This window comes from Lepeophtheirus salmonis, chromosome 9 (assembly GCF_016086655.4).
Source record: "Lepeophtheirus salmonis chromosome 9, UVic_Lsal_1.4, whole genome shotgun sequence".
NCBI lineage: Eukaryota > Metazoa > Arthropoda > Copepoda > Siphonostomatoida > Caligidae > Lepeophtheirus > Lepeophtheirus salmonis.
Window position 1 is genome coordinate 23,687,808 of NC_052139.2, and position 20,588 is coordinate 23,708,395.

The following is a 20,588-nucleotide window of genomic DNA, read 5'->3' on the forward strand; positions in this document are numbered from 1 at the left end:
TAAAGAAGAAGGACCGAATGTAGTTCTTTTACAGGCGCTAGAGGGTGTTTGATGAAACAGCAGTTTCAAAATAATAACAATTATCTTGTATTATTTATTAATCATTAATTAAATGGAGTGAGTTCTAGAACTCATTATGAGTCATTGCGGACGAAAGTCTTGGTTCGTGAATCGTGGATTTTGTATTTGTTTGAAAACTAGAACAATGCTGAGTCAAGCTGTTGGCAGATTTCCCCATTATCTCTTCATCGAGGAGTGTGTATGTCCTTGATTGAGAAGCAGGCACGTCTCCAGTTTGTTTGGAAGGAGGGGACCCCTCTGATGTTCCTCGGGGCTTCTCGAACTCTAATGTCTCCGACAATGAACCCTTCTTTCCTTCAGAGCAGCGGAGCCTCCGAAAGAAGCTCGCCAAGCAGAGCTCCCTCCCTCAAAGGCCTCATGACTCGGAGCATGGACTACGGACATGGGCCCTCAATCATCCCCTGCTGGACTACTCCACCCTTACCCGAAGTAGCCTTCACACCCAGAGCGAGCTTTGCCTTCAATAGGAAGAGCATCCCCTTCTGGATGAGATGGACTCCCTCTTCATGTCGGAGTTTCGGGGGCCTTTCATCAGAATCGCATCGACTGACGGAAGCATCAGTCCATCACGAATGAAAAACTCGGGGTTCATCGAATGGGACAGATGCTCAACATTGAAGCGTTCCTCAAAAACACGCATATAACAGCAGTGCAGCCCATCATCACAATCTAAGAAAGTGAATAGTCAACTTTGAAGGTCGATCAAAGGAGGAGCAATCCCAGCTCTCTCTTTCGATTCCTCCCCTCACACATGCACACACAGAATAACCTTCATGTGAAGTATGGACTCAGTAGAGTCTGTCCTACTACTTTTCTAGAGATTGGTTCGGATATCACTCGTATCATGAACTTCAATGAAGAGATATGCCGTAAAATACCCGGTGAAGGAGGATATCCGCGAGTATTAGCCTCTGGACATCTTCGAATCATCGTTGGAGGCATTTCATCGAAACCACATTGTCATAAATATCTTTCCATATAACTCTTCTTCTAAATTATAATAAACAATAATCCTTCGTACTGATTAACATACTTGAGAGAATTTCTTTTTATTTTCATATTATTTATAAAAAAATATTACAATACATAATAACAATTATAAAATATAGATATAATAAATATTTACATATATGGTTTATTACATACACTTAATAGAGAAAAATTTGAAATACGATACCAAACAATTGATTTACTATAATAATTTTATTTCTGTTTAAGTTTGTCTTTATTTTGAATTTCTTGTTATTGCTTTAAAGATTTTGCAAAAATGACTAATCGTAATCTTATAAATTTATTCATGAGCTTATCTTTTTAAGGAGTGGTATTTTGGAATAATGTCGAAGTCTTTAGTAATTAAATCACATGCATGTTTAACTTTGATGGATAAATGTTTCTTTTGTGATTTATATAATGGCACGTCCATGTTTCTAATTGCATTTTCAATAGGCAAAATAATGTTTTTAAAAATTGCGTGGGAACAATGAACAAGACTATTTCCATTGTAATCTTATATATTAATTAAATGTGTTATGTTATCATAGTATGTATCATTGAAGGTACTTTTTAGTACGGAAATACCCGAATCACATGAAGGCTTGTATTTTTCAATTTTAAAGATTAAATAACCTGATAAATAGTACAATATATTAATCTCAGTGATAGTTAATTGAGATGTATTAAAAAAGTTTGATACAAATTGTGGAATGAAGTAAAATTTGACTTTTGTCATATGACATTCGCACATCCAAAACCTCCGCCAAAAATGTTGAATCGTCATAATTATAATTGCTGTACTTCACATCCTTCATAAATTGGCTTAAGCGTGAAATGTATTTGAATTCCTTAGCAGTAGGCAGTTGGTTGCTCTGACCATACTGAAAAGGTTTTCAATACAGTCCGAGGAAAAATGTGCAGTTAAAACATAGTTTAATTTTTGATCAAGTAATAATTTTTGCAAATCTAATATTGATAATGGTGTGAGGATGGAGCCAGTTTGTATAGGTTTCCAAGAGGCAGTATTATTTATATTAGAAAATATTTGAATTTTTTTAATTATATTAATAAAATCATATATAAATGCAATTGACTCTTCCTTATAACTGAAACAAAATGAGATTTTCCTTGAACAAACTAAATCAAACCATTTTCTTAATTTTTCAATGAACCATGTAGTTGTTCATAAATTCTTTTCACATTTTCCCTCCTTAACTATATACCTTATCGTACGGCTAACATCATGCGACCAAAATTGTAACGCGGAACCTACTTTCATTTTGTCTAAATGACCTAAATTAATTTCTGAACTATCAAATTTACAAGCTGGTTTTAAAATTAAATTTTTTTGAAAGTTAGTAACTATTTGAAAATGTCTAGAGAAATTACATTGGAAGACAGATTTTCAGATTTTACAATTTCCTCTGATAAAATGATATCATTTGTATACAAAATATTGCGACAATTTTTTATTAAATTTGATGGGTCGGCTATAAAGTGGATTTTATCGCTTGTATTAGCAGGATTGTCGATGAATGGTAACTTTTGGTAATGATGTAGAAAAGAAGAGTTTACCTACTATAAGTTGTAATTATTTAATTTAAACTAAATAATGCAAACAAATAAGTGAATAAGACAACGTAGATTGAGGTTGGGAATATAACTTTGTAATGAATACTAGTGACTAGTTAACGCTTTAGGAGAGACCAAAGAGAAAGTAGTACAGTAATACATAGAGATGACAACGATTTTTACTTGGCTGCTTGGCTTAGTTAGACAGACAGAGAACAAACATTCTGATCTTAAAAAATGGTGTACACCTGTTGTAATATGTGTAATTGTAGATATGTTATAATCCGAAGGAAAAAATCGAACTTGATTTGACTTGAGCACATTTTTAATTATTTGAAACATCGTCTTAATTCTATTTACAGGAAGATCAATTTAGGTAATGAATATCTAAGAATTCATTGATTCAATTTATGTATGTTTCGGCGTTATTAACAAATAATCGGGAGATTAAAAACGGAGGAAGATTCAAACTATTTACAGCGATTGGTTGAGTACTTATAATTTATAACTTATAAATTATAATTAACGTACTTGCTTTAGTTTTTTGCTATTAGTTTCAACAATAATATCTTAACTGTTTGTTGTTTTAGTATTCATTGGTTTGAATTATCATTTGACATAATAATCATGGTTCTATATTGTTATGCCTACGGCTGCTCAAGTAAGAGTACTAAAACTGGTCTTAGCTTCCATAAATTTCCTAGAAATCCAGGTCCATAAAACTTAAGATTTAACCTTAAGTTTAATTTAATGTCTATGATTTCCATCAAAAATAGATATGTGCCAGAAATGGATACGTAATGTTCGATGAAAGGATTTCCCACCTTCTCCTATTTTCGTTCTATGCTCAGAACACTTTTTACACGAGGATTTCTTGGATGGATAGAAATATAGAATTCTAAAAAAGTTACAGTTTAATGCTGTACCTTCGAAATTTGAAGTTACACCTTTGAGTTTCCATCTAAGGGGAGAAAACGTCGATTTTCTTAATCCCATCAAGAAGATACAGAGGAGAACTTGGATAATGTTCAAATTATTGCTGTTCAAAATAAGATTGCTCCTTTTGAATCCATTAATATGGATCATTCATATGCTTTCCCATCTGATATTGTAGTGGTAAAAGCCAAGATGATTGTCTTCAATCTTTGATAGAAAAAGTACATCTTAAAGAGAAGAAACAAGGACGGGAGCTTCATAATGCATGTCTTAAGAATCAGAATACAAAATTATAATTGAATCAATTCATAAAAAGGATTTAAGAAACGGAGCTTTTACAACCCCAGAACATTTCAATTCTTGAAGAACGTTTCAATAATGTTCAATTTGAAACCGTTAAATGATTGATGGAAAAGAAAACTAAAACAACTGCGTTTTCACCAGAAGTGAGAGATTTTGTTACAACTCTTTCTTATGACAGTCCAAGGGCATTTAATTTCGTTTCTCAAATTCTGACTTTACCGAACCAGCGCACAATCCAAAGATATGTAGCCAGCATTGATTACTATTCTGGATTTCAAATACCAGCATTTAAAGAACTGAAATGCAGGAGCAATGATCTTTATTTTACAGAGTCTAGCCTATGTATTGATGGTATTTGCATTAAACAGATGAATGAATTTGATAATAAGCTAGGAACGTGTTTTGGTTATATTGACTTGGGTGGTTCCCATTTGAAACCGGTGTTATGGTTAGATCCATTTGTATAGATGGAACTAGTTACAAAATCCCGGTATTAAATATTCTCGACTTCAATTTAAGGTGAATTACTATTAATGAGTATGAAATGGCTAATATAAGCATGATTCCTTCTTTTAAATTCATAATATTTAAGATATATATGCAACATTCCCTCATCCATGCAAAAATACAACTGTAGTTGCAATCTGCAATCCTCCTCATATGGCCAAAAACGTCAAGAATTTGTTTGCAGATTACAAAATCATTACATGGCCCAATAAAGGTGTGTATGAAACAAAATTTCAGCACACTAGATCACTTGACACCATAAGCATTCCATAAAAATTGTTAATAAAAGTCCTTATTAATATCAATATGTCAACCATCTTCGAAGGATTATCAAGACATGCCTTAGAAACGTCAGACGGAATTGATAATCATTATCATCCATATTCATTTGGTATCAAAAAAATATATATTTCTTCGCATGAAAAAAGTATTGTCAAACATAATGTCCAACAATAAAATTAAAATATACGGAAGTGCCCTAAACAGATATAAGATCTTTCAAAATGTTTAGTTCCAAGATGAAAACATTTCTCTGAAATCAAAATATCACTTTAACTTTAGAAAATATAAAGTTAGTAATTATCATATTGATTTTAATAACGTTATTTAGTCTTTCGTGGATGTGCGTCTTTGGAGGGGGGCAAAAGATGGGAAGGTGATTATGTAAGATATCTTTGAGAATTTATGGAAAAGGAATTATCCTTTACTTCAAACAACTTAAGAAACAGCCTTCCGCTTGCCTTGTCACTTTTATATATTTCTTTCTATATGTGGGAGACTCACTCCCCCCCCCCCCCCGCCCGTGTCTGCGTGCCTAGCTGGAGGAACATGTAGCAGCGTCTAATTTTAAGCCATTCAGAATTGAGAGCTACTAAATCCTACTTTCCTTGGTTTCTGTTTCCACTCTTTGCCTTGAGTGTCATTTAGCTAGAAAGTTTAATAATACGTAATAGTCACACATCTTCTACAGATATCTTGTCTCTTTTAAAGACTTTTTAGTCTCTTTGAAAGAGGTAATGAATTATGATATAACTTTAGCGACTCAAATGACGTAGAAAGTAGTAACTACGTGATTTCAGCTGTTATAGTTTCTACAAAAGACCGATAAGGACCGGTCCTAGAACTGACATTTTTTTTAGGACCGGACTGATAGGACTACAGTCTTTATAGACCGATCTAACAATACCATCAACTAATATTTCAATGAATATCTACTAAGCTGAATAACTCACTTTAATTCTTAAACAAGAGTCTTGCTAGCTTTTATCATTTCAAGCTCACCCATCTCAAGCCTAGCCCCTAAGATTATTAACGCCGTATACTAATTACTTATTTAAATATTCTTATTATATGTATATGATAAAGCTTTTAATTAACAGCAAAAAATTATATTTTCATTAGGGCAAAGAGTTAAAGAATTTAAGCTAATTCTTGAGTTTTAGAAATTACTGCGAGGTTATAAATTAATAATATGAGTTGGTTGTACTCTTCACCCTCAAATAGCCGTAGCTAATATCGTTTTTGAAACATACTTAATTTGGTTCAGCTTTCAACATATTGCTACTACTAGCTAAATGGAGTTTATATTTTCATTCCATTTTCGAAAGAAAGGTTGCTAAATGCCTTAAAATCTTATTTTGAAGATATTATGGCTTTTTATTGACTCTAAGTTAGTCCAATGAGTTATATATCATTTGTTACATCATATATTCATTGGGCGTCCATCAGAACAAGGAGGTTCTATTTTATAAGTTAATTTTTAAATTCTTAATGAATCACTTTATAAAATATAAGCATTTTCCAATTTAAGATCATAGTTCCTTTTATATCAAACCATGGGCGTAGTTTCCTGGAATATCTATATTCTAATAGTTGATAAGTGATATCTCCCTGAATAATTCTGGACGCCTCTGTATAAGTCTATATAGTAATGACGATAAAAAAATATTTTGGGGAAGCTACAGCCCTTCTATTCCACCCCTTCGGACGCCCCTGAAAATTATATTTGTATTTTTTCACTAAACACATGGTTTAAAAAAAAAAATAGAAAGGTATAAAATATTTACTTCATTGGGCTTAAGATAGGTTTGTTAATACATATTTATTCATAAATTCTTGCGTTAAATAAAAATAAAAATGAACCTCTTTATAGTTATTTACAAATAACAAGAGAACATGTGATAGCCGTGATCAGGGATCACGAAGGTACAAATCAAATGATACAATGAATCTTTCAAGAATATTCTCCCTGTCCCATCGTTTTCTATTTCGTCCGTCCTTTGCATACTATAGTTCCGACGTTCCCCAAGATATTTACGAAAAACATAGTGTTGAAACTCTAGAGTCACTTACAGATAAGTTGGAAGAGATTTTGGAGTCACAGAGTGGAAAGTACGACGTAACATATTCCAACAACGTACTCACAGTATCTGTCCCTCATTTGGGAACCTATGTCATTAATAAACAAGGACCCAACAAACAAATTTGGCTCTCATCACCCCTGAGCGGTCCAAAACGCTTTGACTTAATTCTTGATTCAAAATCTTGGGTATACACACGATCGGGAGAGTCGCTTCATTCAATTTTGTCCAAGGAGATCACATCTATTGTTCCTCGTGCAGATTTGTCGAGCTGTTACTTTGGAGGATCTTAATAGCTATTCATTCATCCTTATTGCAGAACATATCTAATAATATTAACTAAACATTTGATTTCAGTAAAATCCCGAATCAAAATGTCTATTAATTATTTATTACGAATTAATACTCTTATGCATGGTCGAATATTTCAACGCCTCAACTCCATTTTTGACAAGAACATTTATCCTAAGATATATTGTAATAATAAGACGCATTCATGGATTCGATTTTCATCGAATATACGTAATGTGGGGATTTTTGCACATATTGATGCTGGTAAAACAACAACAACGGAGCGAATGCTATACTATTCGGGTTTTACTCCATCTGTAGGAGAAGTGCACACAGGGGATACAGTAATGGACTATATGGATCAAGAAAGAGAACGAGGAATTACCATAACATCTGCTGCGATTACTTTTCCTTGGAATAAACATCAAATAAATTTAATTGATACTCCGGGTCATGTGGATTTTACACTTGAAGTGGAGCGCTCCTTGAGAGTTCTTGATGGTGGAATACTCATACTGGATGGATCTGCCGGTGTTCAAGCTCAGACTGTGACTGTTTGTAGACAAGCTAAGAGATATTATTTGCCTAAAATTGTTTTTATTAATAAAATGGATAAGCGCAATGCTAATTTGAATAAGAGTTTGGACAGTTTAGAGCTTAAATTGGGGATTCAGCCTCTTTTGACACAATATCCTATTTATAAAGAGGATATTCTTTCTGGTTTGGTAGATTTAATTTCGATGGAAAAGGTGTTATGGAATAAAGAATCTCTTGGGAAGGAGTATGTAAAAAGTCAAATTCAAAAGGAAGATGAAATGTACGACATCAGCGTTCAAAAAAGAATAGAGCTGATTGATAATTTGTGTGATTTGGATGAATCGCTTTCTTCCAAGCTGTTGGAATCTGGAAATTATGAAAATATATCTGGTCAAGAAATCGAACACGCTTTACGTCTTATAACTCTCAATAATTATGATGCTGTTCTTGTACTCCTGGGAAGTTCATACAAGAATATAGGAATTCAACTTTTATTAGACGCAATAACGAAATATCTACCCCCTCCCAAAGCTCTTAAAAACCATAGTAATAATTTTTTAGGAATGGTCTTTAAAATCATCCATCATCCCAATAAAGGAGCACTCTCTTTTATTAGAATATATTCTGGAAAGTTAAAAGTTGGAGATCTTGTATTTAATGTGAATAAAGGAAAGTCTGAGAAAATTCAACAACTTCTAATTGCGTTTGCCGATGATTTTCGTTCAGTTAATGAGGTGTCTCATGGTAACATAGCCGTTATTTCTGGATTTAAAGAATCTGTAACAGGGGATACTCTTACTAGCAACAAAAATTCCATTGATCAGCTCATTGGTGTTCCCGTGCCCAATCCTGTAATGTACTGTACAATTGAGCCTCCTTCAATGTCTCAACAGTCCCAATTAGAATTGGCTTTGAAAAATTTGAGTCGTGAAGATCCCAGTTTTAGAGTGTCAGTGGATGAAGTTACAGGTCAAACACTATTGAGCGGAATGGGAGAGCTACACCTCAGCATAATGAGAGATAGGATTGAATCTGAATACAAAGTTGATGCAGATTTAGGTTCCGTCTTAGTTTCTTACAAGGAGGCACCCATGGAAGAAGCTGAATTAACTTATGAATTCAATCGAAATATTCTTAACAAAAGCCATAGTATTATTATCGGAATTATTGTGCGGCCCATTCACGGAAACGGTGTGGGTATGACTGAGCCTAAGTTAATAATGAATAGTGCGAAGTACTCGACACTCGGTGAACTTAGACCTTGGCAACATAAGGCCATTAAGAGGGGATTTGATCTTTCTGTTTCATCAGGACCATTATTGTCATCCTCTGTAGTTGATTCCGAATTTGAAATCACGTTGGTTGAAATCAATGGTAAGACCAAGGACACACTCATTGCATCAGCTGTTTCAGATGCAATGAAGGCTGTTTTGAAATCTTCTAATGTCCGACTCCTTGAACCTATAATGAGACTAGAAATATGCACCGACTCATCGGAAGCCTCAAAAATAACAAGAGATATTACAATGAAGAGAGGAATAATAAACAAGGAAGAGGATGATGTTGGGAGTTACAGACTTATTGAAGCTACCATACCCTTGGCTGAGCTCAAGGGATACTCTCAGCATTTAAGAACAATTACATCTGGGAAAGCAAATTTTGGCATGGAAATTAGTCATTATGATATTGTGGATGCTGATTCACAAAATGAAGTTATTAAAGAAGTCACTGGCTTTGTACCTAAATAGATATTATAGGTCAATAAATACATTTTTAACTGTTTAAATACAGGTTTTATTTTTTATGTGATATTAATGTTAGTTTAATTATAATTTACGTAGATCATGTTCAAGTTCAATTTTCATGTCGACGAGGAAAATCTGGATTCTGTTAAGGAGCTTTTATCTAATAAAGATGAGCATTCTCAGAAGAAAGAAAATCAAATTTCTTGGCTGGAATCTAAAGAACATTTAATCAATGAGGATCATCGAGACCGTGTCCATGACGCTCAGTTCTTTGAAGATTTTAACTTCGGTACAAAAACGTTAAAACTTTTGGATGAAGGGGAAATCAATGCATCTTTAATTGGTGAAAAAGAAACTCTCAAGGATGCTTTACATTCCGATTTAATCAAAGGTGTATATGAAGGAGGTTTGAAAATTTGGGAATGTGCCAGAGATTTAGCTGATTACATTGCTAGTCTCAAAGTACCAAATATTGAAGAAACTTCTGTTCTAGAACTGGGCTGTGGTGCTGGACTTCCAGGCATAATTTTTCTTTCGAAAGGAGCCACGAATGTAGATTTTCAGGATTATAACCCCGAAGTTGTAGATTACTACACAATTCCTAATGTACTATTGAATAACCAAGAATCTAAATCTCGTTTCTTCTCCGGTGACTGGAGCTCGTTGCAAAATATAATCATCGATACTAAATATGATGTGATTTTAACGTCTGAAACTATTTATAATTTAGAAAATCAACATAAGCTAATTAGTATTTTCAACAGTCTGTTAAAAGACGACGGATACATTTTTTTAGCCTCTAAAATTCATTATTTTGGAGTCGGTGGAGGATTGAGACAATTTGAAAGGACTCTTGACGCGCAATGGTCTTATGAAACGGTTAAAAAATTTGATGAGTCTGGCCTTCAAAGGGAAATTATTAAAATATCTCGAAAAAAGAACCAAATGAAGTAAAATGTAACTGCGGAATCGTACATGAAAATAAATTTAAATTTCTAAAGGCATTAGCTTTTTTATTTTATAAAAATATATTGGCCTGCCTTTTAATTATTACATATAATAGCGGTAGTTCTCTCTCTACATTATTCAATGGCATTAGGCATCAATGAACTGACAAACTTTGTTGTATTAATATAGAAGATAATTCCTTACTTACGGGAGAGGGTGGTAGGAGATGTTTGGTATTTTTGACAATGTTTACAGAATGATAATAGCTAAATAAAGAATACACATTGCTCAGGTTGCCAAAGAAAAAGTTGCAAGTTAGAAAATGCTTAGGATTACAACTCTAAATATATGCTCTCGTTTTTTTAAAATATATTTTTTAACTTAAGCTACACAAGTACATTGCTAAAAATGAGTGCTCTTAGACAAACAAACAGACGAACATTAGCCTTATTAATATGTAACAGAAATCAATGATATCTTTACATAAATATAAAGGTCTAGTAAAAAAATCCATTATTTATTCATTAATTTCAATACTTTATCTAGCACATTAAGAATTATGTATTCGATTCCGGTAAAATATACACAGTTTTGTTCTATAGCTTGTTGCCATTTTGAAGGTAATTTGATAATGCCTCTTTCATATTGGCAAAAAAACAGGGAGTATAGTTCTGGACTATAAGGTGGATGCATAAGATCCTCCCGATCAAGCTACCGGCGAGCCAATGTGGTGTTTGTTGCCTAGTGTTGTCCTGATGGAACACAATTCCTCTCATATTGCCCAAAGATGGGTGATGGCTTCATTCAGACAGTCTAATTGTTGACAATACAACTCCAAATCAAGAGTTTGGCCATATGGGAGCAGCTCATAGTAGATGATTCCTTACCAATCCCACCCAGCACACAGCAAAATCTTCCTGGTTTTACCATAGTTTGCTGCGACTCACTACGATTGGGCACGACCTTTTCGCTTGATGTTGTCGTAAGTGATCCACTTTTCATCACCAGTAACCATCCGCTTCAGAAATGGATCGATTTCGTTGCGATGAAGCAGGGATTCGCAGATGGAAATTCGGTCCTAAAGTTTTTTTTTTAGTTAACTTGTGTGGCACCCAAACATCGAGCTTTTTTTGAATCCAGCCTTATTTAAGTGGTTTCAAAAGGTTTTTTGTGCAAAGCTTAGCTCTTGGGCAATTGAAATAATACTTCGGAGAGAGTGGGAATACTTGTTACGGAGAAGACATGTTACACCCCATTTTTATTACATAATTAAATATATTATATTTAATTATGTAAAATATTTCTTAATTTTATTATTAATATGCTCTATTTCTGTAAATGTTTATCATATATATGTAATTATAAATATTTACTTTATGCTGACAAACTGTAATAAAAAGTCAAATAATTACTCAAATATAACAAATATCAATTTGTACATATTTCTTCCTGTTGTACGATTCTAATCCTACCCTGTACCATGTACCTTCCTACCTTGTATCATGTCTTCTCCTGGTGTATCAAGTATCCTACTTTTGGTTCGTTTCGAAAACACTGTTAAACAGTTTAAAAAAAAAAGAAGAAGATTTTTGCTAATATGTATCCCTACTCTTCCCTACGTGACGGTCGGGTTCGACTATTTCCGTAATTTTATCCATGTTTTCGATAATTGGTCTTCCAGAGCGTAATGTATCTTTGACAGTAAAACTATCAGAGCGGAATCGACGAAACTAAATTTCTTAAGCCGCCTGGCTTGCATTTTCGCCTTTATCATAGAAAAATGGTAAAATGTAGCGTATTTTCTCTTTGCTTGTGTCCATTTTTGATGCTCGATTAAACAATACTGAGTCAAGCAATTTGATAAAATTATCTGAAAGATATTTTTAATACGAAATTTTATCTTTCTAATCCCATCTAGCTTAAGCCCATCGGATTTATACAACGTGAGATCCAGATTACTAAAGCTATCTATCAGAAAAATAATGGATTTATTTTTACTGGACCTATTATTTATAAAACATAGAACAACATAATTTATTTGCTTATTATTTTACTCTTTTTAAACATTTAAAGTTAAGATCAACAATTATATTAATATATTTATTCTGAAGGATGACTAAATTCCAAGCAATCAGATATTTTATTGACCCTCCAATGGACTTTGAAGTACGATGATCATATAATTAGAATCTGGAGCAACGAGTATTTCACTCCTCTTACTTCTTATTCTGATATAATTTAATTCATTTGTGGGATCCATGTCTCGAATAACATATTTTGATCTCTGAGCAAATTGAGATAAGAGTCCGGAATATTGAACTGTCATTGAGTTATCCAATGTTGTTTTAATTGGTATCCCTTCAGAGTTAACTACTATAAATCCAGCAACATTTTTTATTTCATGAATTCTTCTGAGGATTTTTCCCATTGTATCATTGAGATTCGCAAAGGATTTTGCTCTTGGCTCTATATTAGCCATATTTATTTAGTTATATATATATTTTTTTTTTTTGGTGACGGATTCAGAGTGAGAAGAAGTGTTCACGAATGAAACAATCAAATGAAACTGTAAAATTTATTACTTTGTTTCATATTTTTTTATGATTAAGTTAGTAAGGAACGGCAACTTAAATATATGTATATAAATATTGCATGATATGTTTTTTTTATTGTTTGTTTTTCAAGTAATGCAAACAGTATCGATTAAACCATAACTTTAATTTAAATATGCGGTTCTTGTCGAAAAATGGATTTATATTGTCAAAATTTATACTTTTTGTCATGACTATCTTTGTTGTATGTAGGACGCAACCTTTCATCCAATCACGATATGTTTTGGCTCAAACCCAAATACACTCACCTCAGACCATGCTCAAGTCACACGACAAGCATTCACATACAGGGTGTCCACGATAAATTGGAACTACTTTAAACTTCATCCACATCCATAATGTGGATATTCGGGGTTAAATCATACTAATATAAAAGGTTGCGTGAACAATACACTATAACTTCCACCACAATTGTTTTGACAACAAACAATAGTCATCATGGAACAAGCAAGGAGAGACGCCATCCTCGAATTGGCTCGTGCGGGACACAAGCCCTCTGCTATCTACAAACTTCTTAACTACCCCAAGACCACGGTGTACCGGGTCTTCAATGCCTGGGAGGTTGAGGGGAAGGTCTGCCGCAAGGCCCACAACATGAGAAGTGACCGAATCCGCCCTCCCCGCTTCCTTGAAGGCCTCCGGAAGTCCATCAAGGCTTCGCCGGGGACTTCCTTGACCAGGTTGGCCAAGAACCGTTGAGTGAGCAAGCAGCTAGTCTCCAAGGCTGTGAATGAGGACCTTGGGTACAGGTCATACCGAATGGCTAAACAACACATCCTCACGGCATCCACGAAGGCCACCAGGCTCACCAACGGTAAGCGTCTCCTCAATGACCTGAATAGTCATGGAGGAAGAATCATCTTCTTCTCCGACGAGAAGAAATGGACTGTCGACAGAAGTTACAACGTCCAGAATGACAGGTGGCTTGGCAAGGAGAGAGAAGAGGTCCCTGCGGTCTTCACCACAAAGTTCCCGGGCTCCATTACGATGGAGTGGAATGTTGTCGATTCCGCGGAAGTCATCAGGGCATGCAAATCTTTTAGGGGCAGGATGGAGAAGATGGTGGCTGCTGAGGGAGGAATTGTTGAATACATTTATTGCTTAATATCATGTATAACTTTTTCATATTAACAAATACACTCCAAATTCAATTTTTATCAAGCAGGTTGAATTTTAAGATAGTTCCAATTTATCGTGGACACCCTGTACAAGAACACATGTGCGCGTTACAAAATTTATATGAAATAGATTCATGAAATCATGAAAAAGTTATTAATGTTTGCAGGGGGATACAACTTATTTGTTTTGAAACGGTGCCGTTTTACTGTCTGCAAGCCTGATGCGACAATGATTCTTTCAACTGAGGATTGTATAGGATTAAAGTAAGCTTTCTTTAATTTGGTGCTTACAGTTTTTATCATGAAATTCTGGTATGAAATGTCATTAGGTAAGAAATTATTAATCAAGTTTTTATTGTTTTGTTACAGTAAAGATAGCATAATTTTCTTAAACATAATTTTTTAAAGTAAAACTCTCTGTGTTTGGGAATATATCTATTAAAAAAAAAAACCACTTTTTTAAGTTTTGCTTTAGATTTCCGTATTTTTTCCCATGCTTTAACATATGAGAAGAAAGAAAACCATTTTTATGAGGTTCTGAATAGACCCTAGACCCTCGCACTTTTTGCTTAAAGTATTGAAAATTGTTGTTTTTTTCGAAAAATAGTACTTCATCATCAATTATTGGAAAAACGGTTGGCAGCACCGGTTTTTATATTTAAAACTTTTTATATACACTTCTTAGGAAGTATAAAGGAAGAGCAGGGGAATTCAATAGAAAGAAAGCTGAATTTATGTTGGAGCTGGATAGTTTATTCGACATTGGAGTTGCCGACGCTATCAAGGAAATCATGTCCAATAGATCATTATCAAAGGAGGAAATGGAGGAAGACATCCAGTTTGATCAGGATCAGAGAACAGCGCGAAAAGCTCATATGTCAGGCCACTACAAAATATATGAGATATATGTAAAGATAAAAAAGGATGTGGAAATGAAGAATCTTGTCAAGAACAAGGTAAATTACCAATATTAATCATTTCACACAGTGTCATTTATAACTATTAGTATTTAAATGTATATTAATTAATTGCCGCACATTGTGAAGTTTCAAATAATTTCACACTATTTTGCCACGTTAAAATCTGGTGGTGCATACATAGACGATTTTGATATATAGGCATCAACCACCCGCATGAAGCTGCATGATTACAAGATATAAAATAAATAAAGCTTTTATGTCATCGTTTATAGGATATCCTCCTAAATATACTACTCTCAAAATGTTAAGAGACTTTCACGGATCTAATGCTGAAATTCTGGCTGTTCTAGTTTCTGGTCCTTGCAGCTATACTGAAGCAAAACTATTGAGTATACCTATGATAAATAACTCATCAGGAGAATGTCAAGCAAATACACCAATGGAGTCATTGAAGAATTGGAAAATGACAGAGAGAATAAGCGCTCTGGTGTTCGACACTACATCAAGAAATAGTGGAATACACAAAGGAGCTTCAAAGCTTGCTTCAGACATTTTAAAAATCAATGGGGCAACGTAAAAAAAAAAATCCATGGACCTTAACTTTGAAAGAACCATGGTTAAATGAAAAAAAAAGAAAAATGTTTACGGACGATGAATGAAATTTTGGCATCTTGCAAAACTCCAAGAACTGATTATAGGAAAATAACCGAATTACCAGTTATTTGACTTGGAGGTACTCCTCCTCGTGGAATTCACTAGAAAAAACCTGGAGCCATTTATCAAGGAAGATGGATGGCCAAAAACATATACTCCCAAAAGATGTATTTATTTCATTGAGAAATTAAATGCGACAAAAGTACTTTGGACCAGCTTATTCGGTTAAATACATTTCTTTCTCTATTTTATACCCCAAGGTGGATGAGATCAACTATTGCAGCAGGCACTCCCACTAATGATTTGAAGTTTTATCAAGACATGATATTATTCTCCAAAATTGACAATCTTTTAGCAGAAACTGTTTTAAATAAACTTAGAAACTATAAATGGTACTTAACAGAAGAAGTAGTACCATTTGTATTATTTAGTGATATTTTAGATAAAAAAAGAGAAGGAAAATAGCAATAAAATTATATTTAACTGAAAAGCCAGAAAGTTTTAGAAAAAAAAACCCCTATTTTTCAAGAGATGATATCAAAGACAACACTTGATTCATTGATTGCCCCAGAATCCCATTTTTTGTTGCCCACCCTTAATTTAAAGATAGATTGGCTTCAAAAACCAGTTAAATTATGGTCCAGTATCAATGAATATATTGAGATATATGTATTATGTAAATAATCTTCTCGTTGTCAATGCTATTGCGTAATGAGGACTTAAAATGACATCAGACAACGCAAATAAAATTACAAATGATCCGAATCAAAGATAATATCTTTTAAAAGCAGTAGAATTTAATAGAAAAAAAATTGAAAGTATTAAAAAGATATTCGTAATATCAGTATGAATAAATAAAGTTATTATAAATAGTTTTAATGAGTTTATAATGTTTAAAACCTTTTTGTTATACCTGTTTCAAAATAAAGAAAATAAATAGAGTCAAAATGAATTATTTTGATAGCTTTCAACAAATTTTCTATTATCTTGTTATAATATCCGAGTATCATTCTTATTTGTCTAAAGAGCTTGTGTGTAAGGTACTTAGAGGATCTGGAGTCCGTATACGTGTATTTAAATAACATATTTTTAGCATTTAATACGTTTTTATTGTAAAATGGTACTTGTATAAAATCCTGCTTAACTAACTGACAACTTGTTTTATAAAATAATGTATTACCTCATAATACATCCTTCATATCCCTCTACACATTCATTCAAGGAGATCCTAATAAGCTGTGCTATCTTAAAAATTTCTTTAAATTAACATTGCTACTTGATTGAGAGCTTGTGCAAACGTACGATTTTGAATAGTGTGATGTACCAGAAAGGTGAGCTCATGTGGGGAGTTGTGGGCGTGAAGTATTTTTTCTTCAATACGTTACAGTTTGAATTTAAAAGTGCAACGTTGTCAAAAACTTCATAAATGGGAAATTTAAGGAGAATAACTACTGCGTTCTAAGAAATAAGACATTTATGTAAAAAAAAAAATCACAGACATCTGTATGGTTAAGCCATATTTTTCTCGTATTGGCTGTTTGCTTTTTCTATCAATTATATCATGATGCAACACTCAATTGACTATATGTACAGTTAATATATTTTTTTCATCGAATTTCTTTGTTAACCAGTCCCTATAGTGGCAATTATTACATTAAGAGATACAAACATATCAACATGAAGAGAAATCGTTCAGGGTCGGACATACGAAGGGCCAAAAGTAAAAAAAAACAATTGGAAAAAGTTTCAAAGCCTTCCACTTCCTGTTGGCAATGTTTAACAGAAAGGAAGGTAAAGATGAAGGAACACCCACATCACAATCGCAAGAAAATGATGTACACTACCTGGGACACAAAGTGACAGAGCCGTCAACTTCCCAGCAAGGGATATGAAGTGAAACAACCGCGGAAATAAGTCAAAACAGACCCTGAGCCTGATTCAGAGTTACCAATGGATATCAGCTATTCTAATTTAGAGACAGGTGAACTCGAACTTGCAGTAGAAATTCAGTCGGGTAACTATAATATTGTGCAGAGACAGACACAGCTGCAGCCTTAATAACCAGACAATCTGCGTCTTCGGCCTAATGTGACAATATGAGAATTCAAAAAAAGATCAATACCGGGGCCGATTTCGAAAATAATGGTATAAAGGACGATATTCTCTGGACTAATACAATGCGGAATCGATTTTCAAGACAATACCTTGACGAGGTACAATTTCCCACTGAGCCTTTTTCGTGCAGCATATTTTGACAAATGTACATCGTTTGAAGGCACACTGGAAGTGCAACTAGGGTATGGGAACCAATAACCAAGAATCACAACAACCATTCAGTCAATTTTCATCAAGTAGGTCCTCGTTTTGCCACTTTCTTAAAAGCTTTAATATTTACAAGAATGGGGAAAACGAAGAATATCATAGTTTCATGTTTCGTTATGAGTACAAAACAGCAGCTGAATTTAAATGTCGAAATGCTATGAAATTATAAAAGGATTGCAAATGAAATAATGTATATTTTTGTTAAATTAAAGTTTATTTAGTTTATACTTTAGAAGAAGACTATTATTAGTTATCGTTCCTCAATTAAGTTGACACACACACAAAAACCCATAATTTAAAATTAATTTTAGAGCTAAAGTTCTATTAAGTACTCTGAAATTGGTCTCAAACATTACATATTGTTGTGAAATTTACAAAAATAAAAAAATAAAGTCACAATATCACTGAACTTCAACTTGGAAAATATAGTGAAAAGTGGAGTTCGCATTTCCCTTCTACATAATATATAACATGAAATATTTGTATTATATTGCTTCGTGACTTATGCTATTAACTTCCTTGTCTTTTTGTGATCAAAGAATTGGAATTATTGAAAATATAATATATATTATAATTTGTTTATACTTTCTCTGGCACGCGTGTTTAAGTTACTTAAACGGAAATGTAAGCTTCTTTTATTGGGAATGAAAAATTATGTGTCCATTTTGAATTTTTAGTAGGGAAAAAACGAGGTTAATGGAAAATTTAGAAAAAAAAACATTTCGAATTATTTATACTTCGTATTATAATTTTTGGGGTTTCATATCCATAATTTTTCATAGATTCCTTGATTGGTGGGGGGAGGCTACAACCCTTTCCATCAATTCATTTATTTTTACGAGAAATTTTATATTGGCCAGAAATATAAAATGTTCAATCATTTCGAAGGAACGAAATTAGAAATTTTTTATCATATTTCGTATAAGATACTTAAAAACAAGGTATATCACGAGAGTTGTATCTAATATAACCTACCAGTATGCAAAATTCAAAGAAAACCCCCCGAAAATGGACATGATAACCCCGACAATTTATAGAATATTATGGATAGAGACATAATAAATCATGGAGGAGAACAGTTTAGATAAAATGACGGTTTATTAGATGGGCTGCGATCAACCGGATGGAAATAAACTCTTTCTGTCTTTTTTCAACTGTAAATGATTATTCAAATATTAATTTCTATATACATTAAATTGAGAAGTCTATCAATATCAAGCACCAATGACAGTGTAGCAAATTAGACGAATGATAAACTAATGTCTTTAATGTATCTAAATTAATATCAAAATCATATGTAATAGGTACCCTTCTTGAGTTCATAATTCGTAGAGTCCTGCTGCTTTATATAATACAACTAATGAAAACGGCGGAACGGGAAATACAGTATATTTTGTGTATTTAGAAAAAAAAGTCGTGACTCGTGAGCAGCAATTTATTTTTCTGGCTCTGAAGTCTTAACTAAAGTAAGGATTTGCTTAGAGAAAGCCCTAAAAAGTGTGATTGAAAAAGGAAAACAGTTGATGCGTGCGCTCCTTCTTCTTGTTTGTTTATTATTTAAAAGGCTGTCGTCGTGGTGTTAGCATTTATATCTGAAGAAGAATTCTCCCCTATCATTGGTGTAAGATTGATTTGAAAATACATCATAAAATAAAAATATATTAATTTTAAAATAATTATATTATTTTCCTTGGACTAATGTTTTTTTAGATGTAGAAGGTTCTCCTCTTAAAAAGATTTAATTCATTTTCTCCCCCAAATCATATAATAGGCAGCTGATATTAACAATGATCTTATTAAGTAATACCATATGCCTTGTTCCCACCTACTCCTCCTCGCATTCTTACAAAGATCCCATCTCTATTCATAAAAAAAAAAATTGCCTTTAACGAAGGGACCTTTAGTCAATAATATAATATGCCTATCTCCTGCCCCTTTTTCTTGTATACATGGTACAAAAGTTACATCAGTTACAGATGAATAGTGAAGAGTGATTAATTTAAAATGAAGTAAATGTTCTCATTTATTACATTTTGTTACTCCTTTTCACGGTATCCGGTAAAATCATTATGGTAAAATGGTTGCGGGGTGTATGTATATTATCACTCTGAGACAAAATTATAGTGGGTAATATAATCTTGAAGCAACATCACTATTCTAAGCAATAAGATTGTGAGTAATTGTATAGCAAGACAATATAATCGTGTGTTATTTCTTTGCAATTATATTATATTCAGCTAATCAAACTATTGAATGATAAAAAAACCAATGCAGCCGCATCTATTAGCATTGTGAATCCCTTCTAATAACAAAAAAATACGCCCCAGGCCACGGGATGTGTAAGTGAACCTTTGGGCCCCGAACCAGGTTAGATTTTTCAGTCGTCACTTCAAGGAACCCTGCTAATACCTCATTATACAGCTCGGTCCACAATCTGTTGACCCGGGTGCATTAAATGTAGGTTTACATTTTTGTTAGGGAAATATTTTTAAAGGTTGTTATTTCATGTCAACTATAATTATATTAGAAGGGGTCCTTGACAATAGTGGAATTTGACCTACTTTGGGGCCCAGCTATTCACTTGTACAACTTGTAGGCCAGGGTACATTATGGGATTTTGAAATGGGTCTTTTCATGCATGTTTCTTCATTATTCTATAGTTTGATTCCCCGAATATAACATAATAGCA

At 33.4% G+C, this 20,588-nt stretch overlaps 3 protein-coding genes across 3 annotated transcripts; all 3 read left to right on the forward strand.

Moving 5' to 3' along the window:
* The first annotated feature begins 6,535 nt into the window (after positions 1–6,535).
* mRRF2 (mitochondrial ribosome recycling factor 2) lies at positions 6,536–10,329 on the forward strand. Its single transcript, XM_040718981.2, has 2 exons — positions 6,536–9,337; positions 9,422–10,329. Exon 1 carries the CDS (start codon positions 7,127–7,129, stop codon positions 9,326–9,328), a length of 2,202 nt encoding a protein of 733 aa, XP_040574915.1. The 5' UTR covers positions 6,536–7,126; the 3' UTR covers positions 9,329–9,337; positions 9,422–10,329.
* On the forward strand, positions 6,617–7,045 carry fh (frataxin). Its single transcript, XM_040718982.2, has one exon. The coding sequence runs from the start codon at positions 6,617–6,619 to the stop codon at positions 7,043–7,045; it is 429 nt and encodes a 142-aa protein (XP_040574916.1).
* Positions 9,425–10,279, forward strand: LOC121124853 (histidine protein methyltransferase 1 homolog). The gene has a single exon (XM_040720055.1). It carries the CDS (start codon positions 9,425–9,427, stop codon positions 10,277–10,279), a length of 855 nt encoding a protein of 284 aa, XP_040575989.1.
* Positions 10,330–20,588: the final 10,259 nt, after the last annotated feature.

Bases quoted from the DNA above. Each gene is read 5' to 3' on its own strand.
- fh (XM_040718982.2), top strand. From the start codon at position 6,617: ATGAATCTTTCAAGAATATTCTCCCTGTCCCATCGTTTTCTATTTCGT.
- mRRF2 (XM_040718981.2), top strand. From the start codon at position 7,127: ATGTCTATTAATTATTTATTACGAATTAATACTCTTATGCATGGTCGA.
- LOC121124853 (XM_040720055.1), top strand. From the start codon at position 9,425: ATGTTCAAGTTCAATTTTCATGTCGACGAGGAAAATCTGGATTCTGTT.